Source organism: Gracilinanus agilis, chromosome 3, assembly GCF_016433145.1.
Source record: "Gracilinanus agilis isolate LMUSP501 chromosome 3, AgileGrace, whole genome shotgun sequence".
NCBI classification, from domain to species: Eukaryota; Metazoa; Chordata; class Mammalia; order Didelphimorphia; family Didelphidae; genus Gracilinanus; species Gracilinanus agilis.
In genome coordinates, this window is record NC_058132.1 from 276,328,403 (window position 1) to 276,351,697 (window position 23,295).

Below are 23,295 nucleotides of genomic sequence, written 5' to 3' on the forward strand. Positions count from 1 at the left end.
GCCTGATAGTATCTTGTCAGTGTAGTTTGAGCACTCCCATTTCCTAGTAGTCATGGTAATGCCAATCAATCATATTTCCCTGTCCCTCGGTTCCCCCAAAAGTATACAAGTTCCCCATTTCGTTTGTCCTTTAGAATTGTCATCTAGCAGTGCCAAACCTAGGGGTCAGTGACCAGAGCAACCAGTCTTGGGACTCTGTGTGGAGGCCTAGAGAAAAGCACTGAACCCCTTTTCCTTCATTAAAGAGTGTTTTTTTTTTTTTTTTTTTTTTTTTTTTTTTTTTACTATTTAATGGTTCTGTGTTTTTTCCAGTTTAACTCTGTTCAATAGTCCATGTCTCCCCTAAAAGTCCTTTCGCCTTTTTTTGCATCCCCTGCGCTTAGCACAGAGCTTGGTGCACACTGTATGTACTTAATAAATATTTAATTAATTAATTCGTCTAGGGCCTCTAACTGTCCCTATCTGGGTGCTGAAAGTGGAGGTAGTTCTAGCACTTGGGAGCCAGACAGCAGGCCCCTTTATGGCTGGTGACCCTCAATGTTCAGCTTCCCACTTGCTAGGCTCGCATTGCAAAAATGTATACTGGAGTCCCTTTCTCTCTCTCTCTTTCTGAACTTCCATTAAAATCTGCTTGGTTGTCTGTCCCGTTCTCCCTCTAAACACCACTACAGTTTCCCTCCCTAAATTGGGCACAGACAACAAAATGTCTCCTAGTTCCGTGGCCTCGGTCCCGCCCCACCTCGAGCCTGAAAGGTAAAAATGTCTTTTCTCCCAAGAGGAACATCCCTGAACTACATTTCCCAGTAGACCCCGCAGCGAGTACTGGGAGACACACCTCTAACCTGGAGAGGTAAGATCGAAAGCCGGCCAGCTACACCTAAAGCTTTCCTCACAACCCTGCAAGTTAAATGATATTTCTTAATTTCACGGAGGAAGAATTAGAAGTTTCAAAATGTTAACGGATTGCACAATTAGTCAAATGTCACGTAACATAAAAATTTGAACCTAGGTCTCATTAGCCACTGTTCTTCCCACTATTTCGGTCACGCTGGGAGAACCAAGCCTGGGCACCAAAGCCTGTTTTCATTCCCGTTTCTCGGGAACCCGGGGCCTGTGGAGGAGACCAAGCAGTGATGAAATTCTGGGGTGGGGTGAGTCGTTTCATCTGCCTAAGGAGCGATGCTTCCCAGGTAGGTTCCTGGAGGACGCAAGAACGCAATGTGAAGCCTGGGTATGGGCGCCCCCTGCTGCTATCAATCTGTTTTGTGTCAAGCTCTCGCCACCCTGACGCCCCGCTTGTAGGCTTCTGTCACAACTTCCGGGCCTCGAAGGTCCTCATTCCGGAAGGGGACCTCGAGATCGGGAGGTGGTTAAGGCTAACGCCTGAAGATCGCGTGACCCTGGAGTCAAGGTAGTCGCCCTCCCTTGAACCTGCTTATGGAGGAGGAAGCAGGAGAAAGACGCTGATAGCTGATCTGGGCCTAACCGAAGGAAGGAGTAGTGCAGGAGCCTCAGGAAGGGGTCTCGGTCCCTTGAGAATCAGGCACGAGCAAAGGCAGCTGCATTTGCGGAAGTCCTGAGGCTGGGTCGGAGGACCATCGAGGAAGCGGCGGCTACTGGGTTGAGGAGGGAGGAGGCTCTGTCGCCGCTGTTACTGGCTCTGTCGTCCTTATCTCGCTTCACCTGTAGCAAACCTGGTCGCAGCAAGATGCCCTTATTCACGCCTAATCCTTTTGAGCAGGATGTTGGTGAGTCACCGGTGCGGGCTCAGGGTTATTGGGGCTGTTCCCCTGGAGACGGGATCGGGGTGAGAGGAAGGGGCGGCGGTGGTGCCGCTCGGGGCTCTGGGGAGCTAAGGAAGGGCCTGATGGCGGCACCTCTCAGGACACTGGGCCCTCTACCATCCTGCCCCTCTTTCTCTGTGTCCCTTCCACTTTTTCTGGGGAGTGAGGGGAGCTGCGAGCGAACGCCCTTTCCCAGATCCCCTCTCCGGCCCTCTCTCCCCCATCCCCAGGCTTCTCTTCCCACTACCCGGGGACCCCGAAGATAGTGGCTAACGTGGATATGGGGGTGTCAGTTCCCCCCGTGTCTGTAGTGCAGTGCTAGCTCCCCTGAGCCCACCTCTTGCTAGCCTGTCTAGGGACATGATGCAGCAATTTGAGGTGTACCCCTGAGGTGCAGCCTGGTTCTCTCTGGTCAGGCTTTTTACTGTAGTGGAATGAAAGCATCTTTGACAACTTTTACCCACTCCCTGACCCGGGTCCTGACCACAGAGCCTTAGTTCTGCTGATCATTTCTGTTCGTTCTGTACAAATAAAGATCGAGAGCTGTCTTCCAGTCGCTTAAATATTGTAGAATGAAGTAACAGGTCTGGTATCGTAGGATGGGAGTGCATTAAAGGAGTGGATTTTGTTAATAGGATCTTGAGATCTTTGACTTTTCCAAGATTACAGGTTTTTGATAGAATGACATTAGATGGGGCTGGAACTAAATTGTTTTAAAGTACTAATGGAACAGCCTCCGCCCCTCCTCCAACTCCCCAAATTAAGTTCTCCGAACCTCTAAAACGACATCCTCACACAAGACACTCCCATCTCCCAACTGGGCATTTCCACTGGTTATCCCCCCGCTGCCTGGTACCCTCTCCCTCCTCATTTCTTGCCCCCATGACTTCCTTCAAGATACTCCGCTAAAATCTAATCTCCTGCAAGAGGCCTTTCCCAGGTCTCCTAAATGTTATTGTCTTGCGTATCAATAATTTATTCTGTTTGTGTCTTATTCATACGTAGTTTGCATGTTCTCTCCCATTCCCCTACCCCCTTAGATTTTTGAACTTGAAGGCAAGGGCTGCTGTTTGCTTCTTTTGTGTCCCGACACTTAGCACACTGGCACATAAGTAGGAGCTTAATAGATGCTTATTGACTTAATTTGCTGACTAAAAGTTATAGAAGGCAGTTAGTCTGTGGTAAGGGGGGAAATATGCCCTAAAGTGAAGAAAAGCATACCTGACCCATGGGAAATTTCATAATTATGCTCTTGTTTTAGTAATTAAGATTTTCTTATTTGAAAGCCAATAATTGTTTATAACCTGTAATAGTTATTTTACATATTTATAGTACTTTTTAGTTCTTTCAAGTTGTTTTCTTTGTTATTATAACAATCCTGTGATATAGGATAAAATATTTCTCCAATTTGCAAATGAGTAACAGGAGTGTAGAGATTGAGTGACTCATGCTGTGACACCTCACTGATTTGTGGTAAAGCCAGTATTGTAATGGATCTCCTGACCCAAGTCAGCCAGTATTGAAACCCTTTTATTTGTGTAATGAAAGGAATGCCAAATTAGTCAGAGGAGCTCATATATTGAGCTTGACACTTAGTACTTTGTGACTTTGGGCAAGTTACTCATTCTTTCTGGATCTCTAGGAAAGTTGATTTTTCTGCGCTTCAGTTTCTTCATCTGTAAAATGGGAGGATTTGACTCCATGATCTTAATGGCATCTTTCTACTCTGATTCTATGTGCAAAACACTATAACAGTACTTGTGATGACAAAAAAGGAAAAACAGCATATTCCCTGCTATTAAGGAACTTTCAAGGTTGGGTGGGGAGGAGATAGGTACATAAAGAGAATCAGGGTAGAATTTGCTAAGTGGGAGGAGGCAGCAGGTTGAGACATTAAGAAATCTGAGGGAGGGCAGCTGGGTAGCTCCGTGGATTGAGATCCAGGCCTAGAGATGGGAGGTCCTAGGTTCAAATCTGGCCTCAGATACTTCCCAGCTGTGTGACCCCCATCGCCCACCCTTACCACTCTTCCACCTATGAGCCAATTCACAGAAGTTAAGGGTTTAAAAAAAACATAAAAAAGAAATCTGAGGGAAAAAGATCACTTCATAGAAATGATGATTCTTTTGATGGACCTTAAAGATTGAGAATAACTTCACAGGTAGAAATATTTTAGGAGGAATTTCTAGATAGGGGATGAGAGTCTACAATGCATGAAAAATCAGAGCCGAGGGCAAGATGGGAATGAATAATTTGCTGCATTTAGAATGTATGAAGTGAAGTAGAATGAGATGGAATCAGAAAACCTAGGTTCTAGTCTCACCTCTCTATCATCTGTGTCACCATGGGCATATCAGTTAACATCTCTGCACTTTATTTTCCTCATCAGTAAAATGACCTTTAAAACCCTTCTTAGTTCAGTAATGGTTAAGACTGGACAGTTAGGAGAGACTCTGATTTCAAGGAGAGGGCTAAGAAATATTACATAGTCCAAAGGACTTCTTAATAAATTAATAGAGAATTGTTTCAGTAGAATATTGGGGATAGATGTTTAAGAGTAAATCGGATGGGGGCAGCTAGGTAACACAATGGATAGTCAGGCCTGGAGTTGGGAGGATTGAGATTGGAATGTGGCCTCAGATACATCCTAGCTGTGTGAAGCTGGGCAAGTCACTTTAACACTGATTACCTAGCCCTTGCTGTTCTTCTGTCTTAGAATTGATACTTAGAAAGAAGGTAAGGTTAAAAAAAAAAAAGAGTAAATGGGATTTAAAGTTCAGGCAATGAAGGCAACATGAAATAATGATTGCTATAGGGCTTAATTTGAGCAAGTGGGGTCAGGTGAAATTTAATTTTTCTTTTTTTCAATAAATCAATATTTATTGAGTAGCAGATACTGTGCTAGGTGCTTGGAATATAAATACAAAAAAGAGAGTCTGCCCTCAAGGAGCTTACAAACCAATGAGGGAAGAGAGCACAGAAAAAAAAAAAACCAAACAACAAAATGCTGAAAAGTAGGAATGGGGAAGGGAAAGTACCCAATTTGAGAAGAATATTGTAAAAGTCAGAGAAGTCCCAAAGTAGTGCAACCAGATGAGAAATGAGAGATTCTGAGCTGAGCTCCCTCCTTAAATGGAGGTTTGGAATTCAGTCTCCCTTCAGAGTGGCTGAGATTAGTGATGAGATGGAGTACCAAGACTAAAGCCCAGATGCTTTACTGTTGGAAAGGGGGGAAATAGCTTCCATATATGTAACAAAAAATTACATACTTCATGTCTAAAGCACCCTGAAAATGTTAAAATTATAAATGTAAACTTGTATTATTAGGGAATGGAGATGAGGATATGAAAGTTCTCTACAGGGATGGCGGCATCAGTCTTCTCAGTAGAGTAGGAAGGAAGCTGTGTTATCCTAGAATTCTTGTATCTTCTGGACCTGGAGAGAGGGAGAAGATATTTAGTAATATAAATACATGAAGTTCTGTATCTACTTAATAGAAGAGATTTGGTTTTGTGGTTGCCTTTTTTCCTCTACATCTTTACTAGTACCTAGCAAATTCTTATTCTCCACTTCATTTTAATTTAAAGCATATGAATGTAACAAAGTAATTGAAATTATCCATCTGGCTTTAAGATTGTTTTTCTGTCATGTCCATTAGATTGTTCTAGAATATCAGAAAATATTCAAAAATATCTTTTTAAACCAATTCTCTTGGGTTCAGTTACATAAAATTTTCTTACTTTCTCCTTTGTTTTTTTATGACCACCTCTAATACCTATACTAGCTGACATACAAACTGCTGCCTTTTTCTTTAAAGTTATTTTCAAATCTTCCTTCAGAAAGGCTTCCCAGGTTAAATATGTAGTAGTTTGGTGAGTTACATAATCATTTCATACTTTTTACCTTTTTATATAATATCAAGTACTAAAGATATCCTAATTTTACAAACAAGTAATGCTTTTAAAGTGCTTTGTAAACATTAAAGTGCTATAAAATGTAAGCTATTATTTCCATTGTTCCAGGATGCCATACCCAAGAATTCTGCCTGCCTCTGAAGAAAAATAATTGTCAGAAATAAATTCCCAGCAGTTCTTCCCCTTTCTCCCTCTCAAATCACCTATCCCATATTTTCTCTTCCATTTGCTTGCATTGAGTTTTGTTTCTCTTTTGCTATCCAGCTTCCATTCCCTTGTCTTTACTCAGTTTTGCTCCAGATAAACGTATTATTCCTTGTATATATATCCCCTTCTTAGAAGTGTTTGATAATTACTTGCATCCTAAACTTAGTCTTCAGCTGTGAATTAATATTTTCCCCTATCCTGCAAAATTTAGTTCATATTCTATTTGCACTTCAAAAATTTTGTGCCCACACAATTGGAGATTTTATAAATCTGGTCACAGCATTCAAAGAAGAGGAGGGTGCCAAATGTAGGGTGTATAAGGCATAACTTTTGACTATTGCGCATATCTTCTGTTGATAAATATGTGGATAATCTGGTTGGTGGTGATTGTTTAATTTCATCAAGTGCTTGAAACAGATAATTAAAAGCAGTTGTATGCTGTGGATGTTAGGTTTATAGCTCACTTAATATTTTTTTGGGAAAAACTATCCTTAATTCATTTTTCCTTTACCAATACAATTAGGTCTTTTTTTCCCCTAACATTTACCTTCCACTTTACAGTTAATACAGCATATTGGTTCCAAGGCAAAAGAGTGGTAAGGGCTAGGCTGTTAGTGACTTGTCCGGGATCACACAGTTAGAAAGTGCTTGAGGACATATTTGGACCCAGGATCTCTGGTCTCTAGGCTGAGCTTTTAATCCACTAAGTTACCTCTCTGTTCCCTGTAGTAAAGTCTTTAGCGGGTCATACCTAATAACAAGAAGGCCCATTAAAATATGTCTTACTAAGTTTCAGTTACCCTGAAGTAGTTCTTTGTAGAGTCTAATTGACAATTAATTTACTAGTCTTCATAGACACAATAAAATAAAATGTTAGAAACTGCTAAAAAAAATTGTTAGACTTTTTATAAAACAATCCCTCTTTTCTCCCCTCCAGCCTACTACTTTATGTTCTTTTATAGCATAAAATTAAAAGAAATTCTTGTTAGAAATGCCTGTCAAGTGATTAAAAAATTCCTAATATGCTTTTGGGGGAACCATTCTCAATATTGCCATTTTGAATTTAAATATTTAAATGTGTGGTTTTAAAAAAAATCTTTTCAAAGGTTGGTTATTTACATCTAAGCTCTCAGTAATTATTTAGTTTGAAACAATTTACTTTTCTTTCAAATACCCCAAGATGAGAAGCTCTGAACTGGATAATATTTTTTATTCTTCACAACATTTTAATTGTTTCTAGCTGTTTAAAGAGAAATTCTGTCATTTGCAATATTTTGCTGTCTTACAAGTATTATAAAAATTCAATTTATTTTGTGTAGTAATAGTGGCTATATTAAGAGAGTTTAAATTATATTGAATAGAATTGTCTTTAAAATAGATATTTAAACTAAGAAGGTTGGTAGTCTTAGCCAAAAAGGAAATTTTCATTATCCCCAGAAAATGTTGCCCACTTGGAAATGGTCATCCACTGTTGCTGGGCAACACAAGTCTTCTCTTGCTCAGCTAATAAAACCAACTTACTCTTTTCTTGTTCTGCTTTTGAGTGGCTTCATGGCAGAGGCTTCAGTTTTCTTGCTAATTCCCTGTTCTTACTATAGACTTTTTTGTCTTCATGCCACAGTCATTTGTTGGAGTTTGGAAGAGTGGAATCTTTCCCACTTAACCTCTGGATTGAACCCTCCCTCATAGCAAAGAGATAATTGTGCAAAAATACTCAAAACAATAACAGAATATAAAGGTGTATAAAATGTTCTCCTTTTTGGTGAGGAAGGAGATATGTTTTATGATCTTTTTTCTGAGACCAACTTGGTATTTCAGTTATTCAGAGCCTGCCTTCCTTTTAAGTACTCATTTATCAATACTTTCATTTATATTATTGTAGCCATCTATGTTGTTCTTTTGCTTCTGCTTATTTTACTCTGCATCTATTCAAAGAAGTCCTTCATGTGTTTCTAAATTTTTCATACTTGTTAATTTATTTCTACACAGCAAATACTCTGTCTCAGTCATGCCAATCATTAGATGAATATCTAGTTATTTGTTAGACTTTTATTTCTGCTTAGACTTCCTTGGGTATATGTGCCTAGTAATAAGATGATTGGTCAAAGGGTATGATGGTAGTTTAGGGCACTTTTCCTGAATAATTCTAATTCAGTGCCCAGAATTGTTAGATCATTTAAAGAGTAGGCTTTCTTAAAGGTACAATTAAAAGAAAGGAAGGAGGAAAAAAGTATAATGTTGCATATTGTTGTCCACAAGGTCTTTTCGGATACATAAGTACTGTTTATTCTTTTTAATGACCCCCCCAAAAAATAACTTTTTTGAAGTTTTGCTTCTTTTTTCTTTCTTTCTTTCTTTTTTTAAATAGGTTTTCTGGCTCTTCCCTTCTATCAGCTGTCACTTTCAAGTCTTTACCTTCATTGCCAGGTATACTCTCTTTCCACTTGGCAAGCTTTGTAGCATTATGTATTAAGTAATGGCAAATTGGTCTGAAAGATTACTTCAGGGCAAAGTACACAAACTTTGAGTGATCTATTTTGACTGTTTATGACCCTTTCTACTACTTCTGTTCTTTCTCTTTGTATTCCAGATAAATTAATTACTACTGTAGTTTGGTTTTATGATGAGATTTTTATTGCAGTGTATACTCGTGTGGTGTTTTAGAATCAATGCCATACTGCCCAGTTCTTTTGTTATTAAAAATTATGACATGGGAGAGGGGTCCATCTATCTTTTTATTTGGGCAAGTTCCATGATCTTAAATAGGACCATAGGGCTAGTCATAGAAAAATAGAACTAGAAGGTACCTAAGAGATGATCTAGTCCTGGGGTTCTTATAGACAGTGATGGCAAACCTATATCATGGGTGCCAAAAATGGTGCGCAGAGCAGTCTCTGTGGGCATTTAGCCACCCTCCCTTCCAACCCCCATCCCCAGAGTTCATTATTAGAAAGGTAGAGCTGCTCCCCTGCCCCTCTCCAAAGGGCCTGATGACATTTTTTCACATGCCCCACCCCTCTGCCCAGCAGCCATTGGGTACACACAGGAAGTAAGGCTCACAGGTGGCAGAGCTGGAGGGAGGCAGAGAGTGCTAGGGCTGCTCCCCTCCCCCTCTTCTGGCCAAGGACATTCCTCACTTCACCCACCCCTTCACCCAGCAACCCAATGGGATCCCTTTTTCCCTTCCCTGTGTGGGTAAGGTGGGGGCAGGGTATACCCAGAGTGTGGTGGGGAGCGGGGCTGGCTGACACTCAGTCTGGAGGATGGGATGTGGTCAGGGCCAGGCACTCCATCTCTAAAAGGTTCTCCATCACTGTTATAAGGTCTGTCTATTTTGGTAACTTTTAATACGGTGGTTTCCTTTTGTAATCTTCTGACAAGGGATTCTATAAGCTTTACTTACCAAAAGGCTCCCTGAGATATAAAAAAATGATTAAGAACCCCTGGACTACCCCAACCTTATTTTTATAGAAAAGAAATACGAGGCTAGGAGGTTCTGAGACTTCCCTAAGTTCAAGGTTATTAAGTGGAAGTCAGAATTTCAGCATAACTTTTGTACCATGCTACTCCATTGTGTTCCAATTTACAATGTTAAAAGGACTTTATTTAATCATTATTTTCTTTAAAAGTAGGCATTCTTGGGGACAGCTGGGTGGCTCAGTGGACTAAGAGTCAGGCCTACAGACAAGAGGTCCCAGTTTCAAATCTGGCCTCAGACACTTCCTAGCTGGGTGACCCCTATTACCTAGCCCTTACCACTCTTCTGCCTTAAAGGAACCAATTTGTGATATTGGTTCCAAGACAGAAGGTAAAGGTTTTTTAAAAAACCGTTCTTATTGTTTGATGTTACTTTAATAATTTTAAAATTCAGGTTTATATTTCAATTTTAGAAGATACTTTATACTGTAAGGGGTAAAAAAAGGTAAGGGTTTAAAAAAAACAACATATTTACAAACAGATACCATGTATTTTCCAAGTTGTCCTTTTACTATACTAAACAGTCTCAGTTTCTTCAACTGATTTTCTTCTAGTACAGTTTCACATCATCTTGTTATCATTTCCCGCTTCTGGGCAACTTTCATTTTGTCATTATTCTTCCAACAATGTGGGAGAATTGAATGTAATTAATACAAATATGGTCTGAGGAAAAGCACTGGGGAATTTTAATCCCAGTCATTCTGGAGGGTATCCTTCTGTTAAAGCAGCTTCAAATCAAATTAAACTTTTTGGTTGCCATGTCAAACCGTTGACTCACAAAAAAGTTGCAGTGCATTAAAATCTCCAGGCCTACCACAATTATTGTCTTAGCCACATGTCCATTGTCCTGTACTTAAAATTAAGTACTTTATCCCCTTTTATTAGATTCAGTCTTTCCTTCTAGACTTATTGGGAGCTTATTGGATCCTGATTCTCTCATCCTAACTTTCATACTAACAATCCTCCCAGCTTTGTGTTTACTTGCAAACTTGCAAATTGGCTTTACTCTTTACTCAGGTTACTAATAAAAATATGGATCAGTACAGGACCAAGGACAGAAGCCTGTAGTCCTTCCTCCTGTTGATGTTGAATGATTTGTTCACTATTCTTCGGGTTTGGTCACTAAAATAGTTCTAAGCCTATCTCACTTATTATCCAACTTATGTCCTCCAACTTTTCCATAAGTATACTGCAGCAGATTTTATCAAATGCCTTGCTGAAAACTAGATATATGGTATCTATGATATCTTTCTGATCTACCAGTTTAGAGTACCTGGTTTAAAAAAAAAGGAAACTAAATTGGAATGACGTAACTTTTTTTTAAGAATTTAAGTTCATTTAATTGATTAATTAATTAAGACTATTTTCCCATGGTTACATGAATCATGTTCTTTCCCTCCCTTTCTCTTATCCCCTTCCTGTAGCCAACGAGGAATTCCACTGGGTTTCACATATATCATTGATCAAGACCTATTTCTATATTATTAATATTTACACTAGGGTGATTGTTTAGAATCTACATCCCCAATAATATCCCCATCAAACCATGTGATCAAGCAGTTGTTTTTCTTCTGTGTTTCTACTCCCACAGTTCTTTCTCTGGATATGGATAGTGTTCTTTCTCATACGCCCCTCAGAATTGTCCTGGATCATTGCATTGCTGCTAGTAGAAAAGTCTATTATATTAGATTATGCCACAGCGTGTCAATCTCTGTGTATAATGTTCTCCTGATTCTGTGCCTTTCACTCTGCATCAATTCTTGGAGGTTGTTCCAGTTCACATGAAATTCCTCCAGTTCATTATTCCTATTTGCACAATAGTATTCCATCACTAACAGATACCATAATTTGTTCAGCCATTCCCCAATTGGAGGACATCCCTACATTTTCCAAATTTTTTGCCACCACAAAGAGTGAAGCTATAAATATTTTTTGTACTAGTCTTTTTCCTTATTATCTCTTTGGAGTATAAACCCAGCAGTGGTAGGGCTGAATCAAAGGGCAGGCAGTCTTTTAGCTCTCTCTGGGCATAGTTCCAAATTGCCTTCCAGAATGGTTGGATCAATTCACAACTCCACCAGCAGTGCATTAATGTCCCAATTTTGGGAATGGCATAACTTTTATGTATGCATGTTTATTTTATATATTTGGATTTGATACAATAGGTGCTTCTCAGAAGAAACAGATTCTTTTCCAAGTTTATTCCTTAAAAAACAGTTAGCCAGGCCTAGAGACAGGAGGTCCTAGGTTCAAATCCGGCCTCAGACACTTCCCAATTGTGTGACTCTGGGCAAGTCACTTGACCCCCATTGCCCACCCTTACCACTCTTCCACCTATGAGCCAATACACAGAAGTTAAGGGTTTAAAAAAAACATAAAAAGAAAGAAACAAACAAACATAAATAAACAAACAGTTAAGTAAATACACCCTAATGACATGGTTAGGACTGATAGTACATTTGTTTTTTAAATTTTTATTTGTTTTTATTTTCAGATGAAATGGAGAAGAAACTGGTATATATGCAAGGGCCTCACACCACAATTTGTTCTTGGTGAAAGATTTGCTCTTGGTGGCCGTATCTTTGTCCTTTTATAGTTTACCATTTATTATCAGAAAAGAAATGTGTTTTAACATGTGAGCATTGTATGTTGTATTCAACTTGAGTTTTATTTTTATGACTTGTTTATGCTGGACTAAACATGATACAATATAGCAAATTGATCAATATATTCAATTTATATTGCTTACTATACTTACTTTTAATGAGAAAATGAAAGAATATTGGTTTTAAACTGTAATATAAATGTTTGACTCTATAAACGCTAGAATCACAATAATTCTTACCCCCCAAAAAAACAAACACATGAAATCAGAAGACTTTATCATGACCTGTTGTGGGATATCTTCTTCCTCAGTGAACAAAACAACTGACTGTACATTTGGGACTATTTTTAAGGAGAAAGTATTTGGAACTTAGAAGGAAATGTAAATATTATAATTAAAAAACTTATTTTATACTATATCACAGTGCCCAGTATTAAGACCACATTAACCACATACCTCCCTCTTCCCTCTCTCTTGTGTCTGTGAATAAATCCCTTTGTAAAGTTTTCTGAAAGATAGTTCCCTTAATAATGATTCCAAAAATTTTTGCCAAGAATGGAAGTTAAGTGACCATAGATACATTTGGAAATCTATGGTCTTTCCCATTTTGCAATTTGTAAGGACACCTCTAGGGTCTTGGATATTTTTGGTTTGCCACAGTTGTGTAGCTCAACAAGATGTGTGAGTTTTCTTTGACCCTCAAATATAGTTAATCTGGGGTTGTTGATTACACTTTCAGACCTTCAGTTGACTTAGATGTTAATTTTAAGTATTGGTTCTAAGGTAGTTAAGTGGAAAGGGCTAGGCAATTGGGTTTCAGGTGAATTGCCCAGGGTCACAGTTAGGAAGTGTCTGAGGCCAGATTTCTGTTATTTCTTTCTTTTTTTTTTTTTATTTTTTAGAAAAATTTTCCATGGTTACATGATTTGTGCTCTTACTTTCCCCTTCACCTCCCCAAACCCCATTGTCCCCATAGCCAACACGCATTTCCACTGGTTTTAACATGGGCCGTCTATCAAGACCTATTTCCATATTATTGATAGTTGCATTGGTGTGGTCCTTTCAAGTCTACATCCCCAATCATGTCCGCATCAACCCATGTGTTCAAGCAGTTGTTTTTCTTCTGTGTTTCCACTCCTGTAGTTCTTCCTCTGAATGTGGGTAACGTTCTTTTCCATAAATCCCTCAGAATTGTCCTGGGTCATTGCATTGCTGCTAGTACAGAAGTCCATTATATTCTATTTTACCACAGTGTATTGGTCTCTGTGTACAATGTTCTTTTGGCTCTGCTCCTTTCACCCTGCATCAATTCCTGGAGGTCATTCCAGTTCACATGGAATTCCTCCAGTTTATTATTCCTTTGAGCACAATAGTATTCCATCACCAACAGATACCACAATTTGTTCAGCCATTCCCCAATTGAAGGGCATACCCTCATTTTCCAGTTTTTTTGCCACCACAAAGGGGGCAGCTATAAATATTTTTGTACAAGTCTTTTTTCCTATGATCTCTTTGGGTTACAAACCCAGCTGGATCAAAGGGCAGGTAGTCTTTTAGAGCTCTTTGGGCATAGTTCTAAGTTGCGATCCAGAATGGTTGAATCAGTTTACAACTCCACCAGCAATACATTAATGTCCCAAGTTTGCCACATCCCCTCCAACATTCATTACTCTCCCCTGTTGTCATTTTGGCCAATCTGCTATCTGTGAGGTGATACCTCAGAGTTGTTTTGATTTGCATTTCTTTAATTATTAGAGATTTAGAACACTTTCTCATGTGCTTATTGATAGTTTTGATTTGTTTATCTGAAAATTGCCTATTCATGTCCCTTGCCCATTATCAATTGGGGAATGGCTTGATTTTTTTATACAATTGATTTAGCTCCTTGTATATTTGAGTAATTAGACCTCTGTCAGAGTTTTTTGTTAAAGATTTTTTCCCAGTTTGTTGTTTCCCTTCTGATTTTGATTGCATTGTTTTTATTTGTACAAAACCTTTTTAATTTAATATAATCAAAATCATTATTTTATATTTTGTAATTTTTTTCTAACTCTTGCTTGGTTTTAAAATCTTTCCTTTCCCAGAGATCTGACAAGTATACTATTCTGTGTTCACTTAATTTACTTACAGTTTCCTTCTTTATATTCAAGTCACTCACCCATTCTGAATTTATCTTGGTGTAGGGTATGAGATGTTGATCAAAACGTAATCTCTCCCATATTGTTTTCCAATTTTCCCAGCAGTTTATATCAAATAGTGGATTTTTGTCCCAAAAGTTGGGCTCTTTGGGTTTATCATTGACTGAATTGCTGATGTCACTTACCCCAAGTCTATTCCACTGATCCTCCCTTCTGTCTCTTAGCCAGTACCATATTGTTTTGATGACTGCTGCTTTATAGTATAATTTAGTATCTGGTACTGCTAGGCCACCTTCACTTTTTTTTTTTTCATTATTTCCCTTGATATTCTTGATCTTTTGTTCTTCCAAATGAACTTTGTTATAGTTTTTTCTAATTCAGTAAAAAAGTTTTTTGGTAGTTTTATAGGTATGGCACTAAATATGTAAATTAATTTGGGTAGAATGGTCATTTTTATTATGTTAGCTCGTCCTACCTATGAGCAATCAATGTTTTTCCAATTGTTTAAATCTAGTTTTGTTTGGAAAGTGTTTTGTAGTTGTGTTCATATAATTCCTGTGTTTGTTTTGGTAGATAGAGTCCTAAATATTTTATATTGTCTAGCATATAGACAATATATAAATATAATGGTGTTTCTCTTTCTAACTCTTGCTGTTGTATTGTGTTGGAAATATTTAGAAATGTTGATGATTTACGTGGATTTATTTTGTATCCTGCAACTTTGCTAAAGTTGTTGATTCTTTCTACTAGCTTTTTAGTTGATTCTCTAGGATTTTTTAAGTAGACCATCATATCATCTGCAAAGAGTGATAGCTTAGTCTCCTCATTGCCTATTTTAATACCTTCAATTTCTTTTTCTTCTCTAATTGCTACTGCTAGTGTTTCTAGTACAATTTTAAATAATAGAGGTGATAATGGGCATCTTTGTTTCACGCCTGATCTTACTGGGAAGGCTTCTAATTTATCCCCATTGCATATGATGCTTGTTGATGGTTTTAGATATACTGTTTATTATTTTTAGGAAAGGTTCTTCTATTCCTATAGTTTCTAGTGTTTTCAATAGGAATGGGTGTTGAAATTTCTAAATTTTTATTTCTAAAAAAGATTATTCTTCTTGAGAGAGAAAAAAATGAGATATGATTTGAACAGTTCAACCTTTTCTCTTTTGTTGGCTGTTGCTACCCCATCTACTCCACTAGGATTGGTCCTATCTCTTCTTTGATCTTCCTCTTTCCCATAATTAAAAATATCCTTTTTGTTGTTCATAATATTCCTTTCAATTCTCAGTTAATTGTGGACTACTGTGTACCTAATATTGCTAAAAAATTATAACTTTTGTATTCATACTGTTACTTGCTCTTTTTTTTTTTTTTTTTAAACTCTTACCTTCTGTCTTGGAGCCAATACCATGTATTGGCTCCAAGGCAGAAGAGTGGTAAGGGTAGGCAATGGGGGGTCAAGTGACTTGCCTAGGGTCACATAGCTGGGAAGTGTCTGAGGCCAGACTTGAATCTAGGACCTCCGGTCTCTAGGCCTGGCTCTCAATCCACTGAGCTACCCAGTTGCCCCCTGTTACTTGCTCTTAATTCCTTCTTCTGTATATATATCCTTACAGATCTGTGCTGGTTTTTTGAGTTCCCTATTTAGTTTGAGATTATGTGACTTTCTTTACAAATTCACCACTATACAGTTATAGAAGATTGCCCATATTTCTTATTTATATATGCAAGAAGTCCCACAATTCATAGTTCATTAAAGCTTAAAACAATACTACAAGTTTTGGGACACTATATCCTATAACTTGATTAAATAGAAACTTAGCTAATTTGAACAGTTGTGAGTCATATACTGAGCAAGTAGTAGATCCAGGATTTGAACCCAGGTCAAGAACTCTTTCCACTGAACTATGCTTAACATGTATTAAGTACTTCTGTGTAGAATGATGATCCAAAGTACATTAGAGATCTTTAGCATTTAAGAGTAAATTATATTCAGTAGACTACTGAGGCTAGACAAGTTACTAATTCATTAAAAAGAAGATTAGGATAAGCAAAGTATTTAAAATAGAATCCTTTTTTTTTTTTTTTTTTTTTTTTTTGCTTAATTCTTAACTTATTAGAAAAGTCAGTTAAACTTAGCACTCCATTCCCTGATCGTACCTGCCAGAGCTTATGTTTCTGGCAAAGCCTCCACACCACACAGTGAGACGTCATTGAAGTACAGTAGAGTATGTATTTTCAAATATTTAAAAAACTAAATATTAATTTTTAAAAATCCATCTCAAATGAAAATAGCCACATGAAATAACTTAGGAATTCTACTTTAATAACTAGTCAAGTTGATTAGCTTACTATGGACCAGACTAAATAAGAATAATCTGTAAACATTTGACAATCACAGGTTAGCATTAGAAGACACTTTTGAGATCATTTAGTTCAATTCTAATAATTTTTCAGATTGAAAACTGATGTCCAGCAAGATAGAATGATTTTGGCCATGTTCCTGTAGCCAGTGGAAGGACTGGCTAGCACCTCAGGGTCTTAGATTAGTTCATTCTATACTTTTTTCAATAGACTACAAATAAATTGTCTGTACTTGTATCCACTTCTAAAGTAATAGAATAAATCAGGCAATTCTCAAGTACACTAAACTTTAATTTTTATAATCATATTTACATTGCTAATGAATGCTAGTGGTTGTGGGTTTTTTGTTAAACAAAGGTAACATTCAGTTCAGACTCTTGACTGAGAAACAAATTCTGAATGAGTAATATAATTCCAAATTAATAGACCAAACAATTTTTTAAAAATACAACAAATTTAACCATTAACAAAAACAAGTAATTGAATCACATATTACAAAAACTAACTGAAACAGAAATCTTTTTAGCCATGCTGAAACAATAGCATCATATTCAAAGATTAAGAAAAGTGAAAAAAGGTATAGTATTTTAAGCAGTTTTAAATAAGATGGGTTAAAATTTTTTTTTGATGTTCTTTTTGTTTTTTTGTGTTTTTTTGGAACCATGTTAGAATAGCTCCAGACTTCAGTCTAAGTTATATCTTAGATAATTTATCTCAAAGACTTATAAATTCATTGTGAAATATAGTTGGAGAAGGTTATAGAAAATACTGAACATGGTTGGTCTATTCTCAGAATTGGGTATTTACAATTGATAGAGTGTATTTTTACCAGTGTTTTTAATAGATGGGCTCAAATTCTTATTAAATCTGTATTTTAAAACATAATGGACTCTTGAGAGAGCTTTTTTGTGACTCATGGATATTGACAAAGTGTTTCTTTATAATATTTAAAAGTATCTCACTGCTTGTTCAAGGTTCTCTATATTCAGTAATCAAAAGGTGGTAATGAAATGTTATGACTTACACCCACCAAACTCTTGGAAATTCATAGTTTAAATCCCCAGGAAATCTCTTAATGCTGTCTCCTGCGCATGTGAGAGTAGGTGAGGGGAAATACATGGGGTGAATGGCCCTTTCACAGGGCAATGTGACATACTATAAAAGAATTATTTCTTAATTATAATATTTAAATTTTCCCCTTAGTTTGAAATAGTCCTAAATGCATATTCAGTTGTTCAGCTCACCAGAATGAGGTTTCCTTTTACTAGGCCATTACAATAAAGTCTTCAGATTTTATAGGATTGGTTTGGGGGGTTTTGAGTAACTCTTATTCTGGTTGTTGTAGAGTCAGACATTTGTGCCAGATACAGTTTGCAAACTGATGTTCTTTTTTTTTCCCCACAAAAGTTATGAATAATGAGCAACATTTACTGTAACGTATATACCCAGTTACTTGTGCTGACATTCATTAGAATATGGTATTATTCGGTATGCGTATTACTTATCTAGAGGCTTCAGAGATATCATTCTATAACCTTCTCAAAACCACTGAGTTTAGCCTTTAAGCAAATTGTATTTGTAGGACCTTTAATATTTTTCAAATATAGTATTTAAATCAGATTAACACATTTAGGGATCTGGTGTATATTTTTTTGTTCCATATTCACTGAAGTAGACTTGTTTTTAATGATGAGGGGTTAGCTTTAAATTGTTACTTGTCGTCCCACCATATCTTCTAATTATCCTCATTTTGCTTTATAAGGAAAAAAATGCGATGTATTTTCTGCTTTTAGAGAGACAAGACTCAGAGATTAGTGTTTACTGATGTGATAGTGTTCACTACCCTTAACATTAGGGGAAAATCATGCAACTTTTTTTCTGACATTGAAATTGTGTAAAAGCCATGTGATTGTAATACTATATCCTCTCATGCTTAAAATCTTAGTTATTTTCTAAAACATTCTCCCCCACTAGTGTTTGATAGGATTGTGCATATTGTGCCATTTTTGTAGTTTCAGTTTATTCAGTTTAACAATTATTTTTCTTTATCCTTCTGTTTTTCTAACAATATTCTGCTCAAAATTTAAAATCAGGATAAATAGAAATTACTCAGTATTATGAAATTTCTTTATGTTGCTTTAGTCTTTAAATGGCTTCTTTATATATACTTCAGTGTTCTGTAAAATACTTTCTTTTTTCTTGTAGAAAAGGCTACAAATGAATACAATACCAGTGAAGACTGGGGACTTATTATGGATATATGTGACAAAGTAGGAAGTACTCCAAATGGGTAAGATCATTGGTCATAGTTGGGTATGTCTAAATTCTTTCTCTCTGATGTATATAGTATGTCTCTTGTGACCTTTTATAACTAAATGTATGGAAAAGGAGAGATTATGAGGGGCTGGAGATTGAGGAGAGAGTAGAGATGAAAGTAAAGTGCTGACTGGGGTGAGATGACTTTGTCTTAAAGCTTAGAGCAAATGGGAAAGAGCTGAGCCTGCAGGTTTCTTCCCTCAGCTCTGCTTTTGGAGGATGGAGGAAACTTGCAGACAGTTGTTATTATTAAAAATGATGAGGGCCGAGATCAAAAGGGAGAATAGTATTTTAATAAAAGCCATGCTGATAGAGATAAACTGACCACACGCCTGTAAGAAACCTATTCCAACCTCACCTCAGCCATTTACCTTCCTCTCTCCTCGAGCTCAGGTAACTAAAGAGAGAGTTCCAAGTCACTCCCCCTACTTAAAACAGTCCCTCACTTTTAATACGTCATCCAAAACAGGAAACCCATGAAACCCGTTGGACCACGGGAAATGTAGTTTTAAGGACCCCCACAGGTCCACAGAAGTTTGTCAAACACTATATTGAGGTTCAATCCTTCCAAATAGAACCCCAGGTGATTTTAACTAACACACAGTTGAAATCTGACCTTAGAAATTCATTGTCCAAATACAGAATAGTCTTTTAAAAAGTGTATAATTCCTTATTTAGGGAATGTCTACTTAAGTTAGACATTCTTAGTAGCCTTCCCTTTGGCTAACTGGATGATAGCAAGTAAATATTAGACATAGTGTTGATGATTAATCATTAACTTCTCATACTTGCTACTTGGATGAAATTTGTGTTATACTTGATTTTCCATCTCAAAGTCAGCTGTTGGGGGTGGGGGAGCATAGGCACACCAACCACCAGATAATGTTTTCATCTTATATTCCTTATGTTTCTCTGTTTTGACTAGATCTCAGCTCCTACCCACAAGTGTTCTACATCCTTGATCAAAAACTGACAGTTCTTTCTGACTAAAACTTCCTATCATTCTAACTTCCGATGCCATAGCCCTCCTTACTCTTTTTTGTTTGTTTGTTTTAGAAAGAAATTTATTAAGTTATTTGAAAGGAAGAGAGCTGAGGAAAAAAAGAATGTTTCCCTCCAGGAGTCTTTGTGAGGTTAATATATTATATAGAGTGCAGACAAGGGCTTAAGGACATTTGCCTGGTAGGCAGTATAGTCTCCAGAAGAAGGGCAGTTTGAGATGTATGTCAGCAGGTGAGTCAATCTCATTTGTGAAACTTTAAACACAAACTTTGGATGGACCCAAAACAAGACTTGAACTCACCCAAAACAAGCACTAGGGGTGGGATCTAAGCATTCCTTATAACCATCTGGCTTCCTTGGAGTATCTCTGAGGTCAGCTTGTCCTCTACAGTAAGCTTTTGGGTTAGACAATTTTCTAGTCACGTAAAGCCAGGCTTAAATAATATTAATAAAGAATTAATGAACATTTTCTCCACAATCCCAACTTTTGGGCTCAAATCCCAGCTTTCTCATACCAATGAAAACCTAATTACAGAAGCAAAAAGCTGGGTTATGATTTCAAAAGGAGTTCATCAAAATAACCTAACTCAGTTATGTTCTCACTACATAAATCACCTAGAGTTCGTTAGAATTCCTTTAAGGAGAAGTAGTGACTGGATCGGTGACAGACTTCTCTCAAAGTCTCATGGGCTGACTTAGAGGGGTCAGTTTGAGCCTCAGAGACTGCAAGTCAGAGGACTTGAACTAGGAAACAAATGCACTGTGGCCATAAGTATCTCCAACATCATAATTCCACTTTTCCTTCAGTTGCATAAAAATTGAACAAACATAGTTAAGTGGAATCATAATCTCATATCTCCCATAAGGAGACAAACCTTGTTAAACAGACTTTAGAGGTAAACTTAAGTCAGGTTACAGATTAAACTACATTTGGAAAATTCACAGTGGACTGATTGAAAGAGGAGATTTACCTGCCAAGAAGGTAACCAAGAAAACTAGTCAGGGAACTCTTCCCTTACTCTAGCTAGGGGAACAACTAACTCATTTTGGGGAGTTTAAATTTTGGTTTCTACCTGAGGAATGTCAAACAATTAACATTATTATTCCATAAGCCATGTTTTGGTCAGGTCAAAGCCTTCTTTATCTTCATTATGATGTCTAATTGCTCTGCTCCTTAGTACTTTCTTAGCCTGTTACTACCTCTGCTGTCATTTTCACTTTTCTCTTTCCTTCCTAGTCTCCACCCAATTTAACTCCACACTTTTCTTCTTTCACATTCCTCTTCTCTGTATTCTTGCCATTTATCATTTACCAAACCATTTCCCTAGATTATCCCCCCTGCTCCCCTACTCCTATAAATGTACTATTGAAAGGAGCCAGGAGTCACATTACTTTTCTGACTGGGTCTATCTACCTAGCATTATTTTTATTTTACTTCAACTAGGCTCTCCCTCCAGCTAGGGAAGCCTTTTCTATTCATACCTAATTGAATTCCAATCTCACTCCCCAAGGAATCATTCCTAAACTTCTTTTCTCACTTAAGCCTCCTATATCTCCTTCCCTACTCTCTCAGCTGTAGACCTTGTCTCTTACTTTACTGAGAAAATTGAGGTCATTAGCACCGAATTTCCTCTTCCTTATAATTAACTCAAAACCTCCTCATATTATCCTTCACTCTCTCCTTTCCTCTAGTCTCTGCTAATGAAATGACTCTTCTCTTTATGCTCTGTTAATTTCATCTTCTTCCCTCCTGTTTTCTCTAGCAGATTACCCTCTCAATCATCTTCTGATTTTCTCTCTTAATCTTTTCTCAATCAGTTGGTTTCTTCCCTATTGTCTTCACATTATATACTCATCTCCTTCATCCTTAAAAAAAACCTTCCAGCAATATTGTCCTATATCTCTCCCTTTTTTACTGCTTGTACTTGTTGCCTCTCTTGTTCTTCACCCTCCTGCAGCGTATCTTCTCAAATGAAACCACTTTTTACCAGTTACCAGTGATCTCAACTTTTCTGTCTTTAATGATCTTTTCTTACCCTTCATCCTTCTTGACTTCTCTACTGCATGTGGCACTGTTAAGCATCTCTTCCTTGTTATTCTGAGGATTTTTTTGACATTGCTTATTCTTTCTTTTTCTTGTTTATTGGCTCATGATTCATGTCATACCTAAGCGTGTATGTTCTTCAAGGCTCTGTCCTGGACCCTTTCTATCTCTATATTCTTTCTCTTGGTAAATTCATCATCTTCTGTGAATTTAAGATCCTTATTCAAGTGACTTAACATCTATCTTTTTTCCTGAATTTCAGGTTCTATGGCACCAACTCCCTCTTAGACATTTGAAACTCTCTGTCCTAGACACATCACAAATGTATTATGCCCACAACACAACTCAGATTTTCCTCTTAAACCTCCCTTCTTCTAGATAACTCTTTTTCTGTTAAGAACATCATCATATTTCTAGACTCCCAATCTTGAAAACTTGGTGTCATCCTCAACTCCTCACTCTTACCCGATACATCAAATCAGTTCCTGAACCTTGCTATTTCTATCTTTATAACATCTCTTCCATCTAACCCCTTCTTTACTCAAGACAGCCACCATCATACATCAGGTGCTTGTCAGCTACTGCCTAGAATATTGCAATAGCTTCTCCTTGCCTCCAGGATCCCTACTTGAATCCATGTGGTCTACACATAACTGCCAAAATGATTTTCCTTAAGTGTAGGTCAGACTGTGTCATTCTCTAATCAATAAACTCTTTGTTTGACTTTTAGAGCCCATCATAACCTTACTCAAACTGTCTTTCTAGCCTCATTATAAATTATTCTTCCCCAGTACTTTAGTTCAGCCAAACTGACATTCTCTTTGTCCCTCATACCTGCCACCTTATCTCCTATCCCTGGGGCTTTATACGTCCCAACCTCCATAACTTCAGTGTATTTATCTCTTGATGTCTAATTCATAGAATTACTCTTTTAAGTAGCAGTTCAAATATTACCTTCTTCCAGAGCATTTCTCTATTCTCCTAATTACTAGCACAGTGGATATAAACTACTGGGCATGGAGTCAGGAAATCCTGAGTTCACATATGGCCTCAGACACTTAATAGATGTGTGACTTTGGGCAAGTCATTTAACCCTTGTTTGCCTAAGTTTCCTCATCTATAAAATGGGCATCATAATAATAGCATCTACCTCCCAGAGTTATTGTGAGGATCAAATGAACTAATAACAATATAATTATCATTTACAGCTTAGTAATTATAAAGTGTTTAGCACAGTGCCTGGGACATGGCAATGTCAAGGTTAGCTATTTATTGTTGTTATGTATATATTGTTTCCTAGTAAATTGTAAACCCCTGGAGAGAACACATTTTCTTATTTTTTATATTTTTATCCCTGGTACCTAATGTAGTTTTTGGCATGTAGCAGGAACCTACTAAATGTTTGTGGATTAATTTTTTGCCTGGTCCTGTTAAAGATGATTATC

The 23,295-nt window shown here is 37.3% G+C and overlaps 1 protein-coding gene across 1 annotated transcript in view; it reads left to right on the plus strand.

Moving 5' to 3' along the window:
- The first annotated feature begins 1,133 nt into the window (after positions 1-1,133).
- The window catches only part of STAM2 (signal transducing adaptor molecule 2), a 44,041-nt gene continuing 21,879 nt past the window's right edge, over positions 1,134-23,295 (plus strand). Inside the window, exons 1-3 of the mRNA XM_044669125.1 lie at positions 1,134-1,394; positions 1,544-1,946; positions 18,694-18,778. Coding sequence (XP_044525060.1) covers positions 1,134-1,394; positions 1,544-1,946; positions 18,694-18,778 — 749 coding nt within the window. The remainder of the gene's footprint in view (positions 1,395-1,543; positions 1,947-18,693; positions 18,779-23,295) is intronic.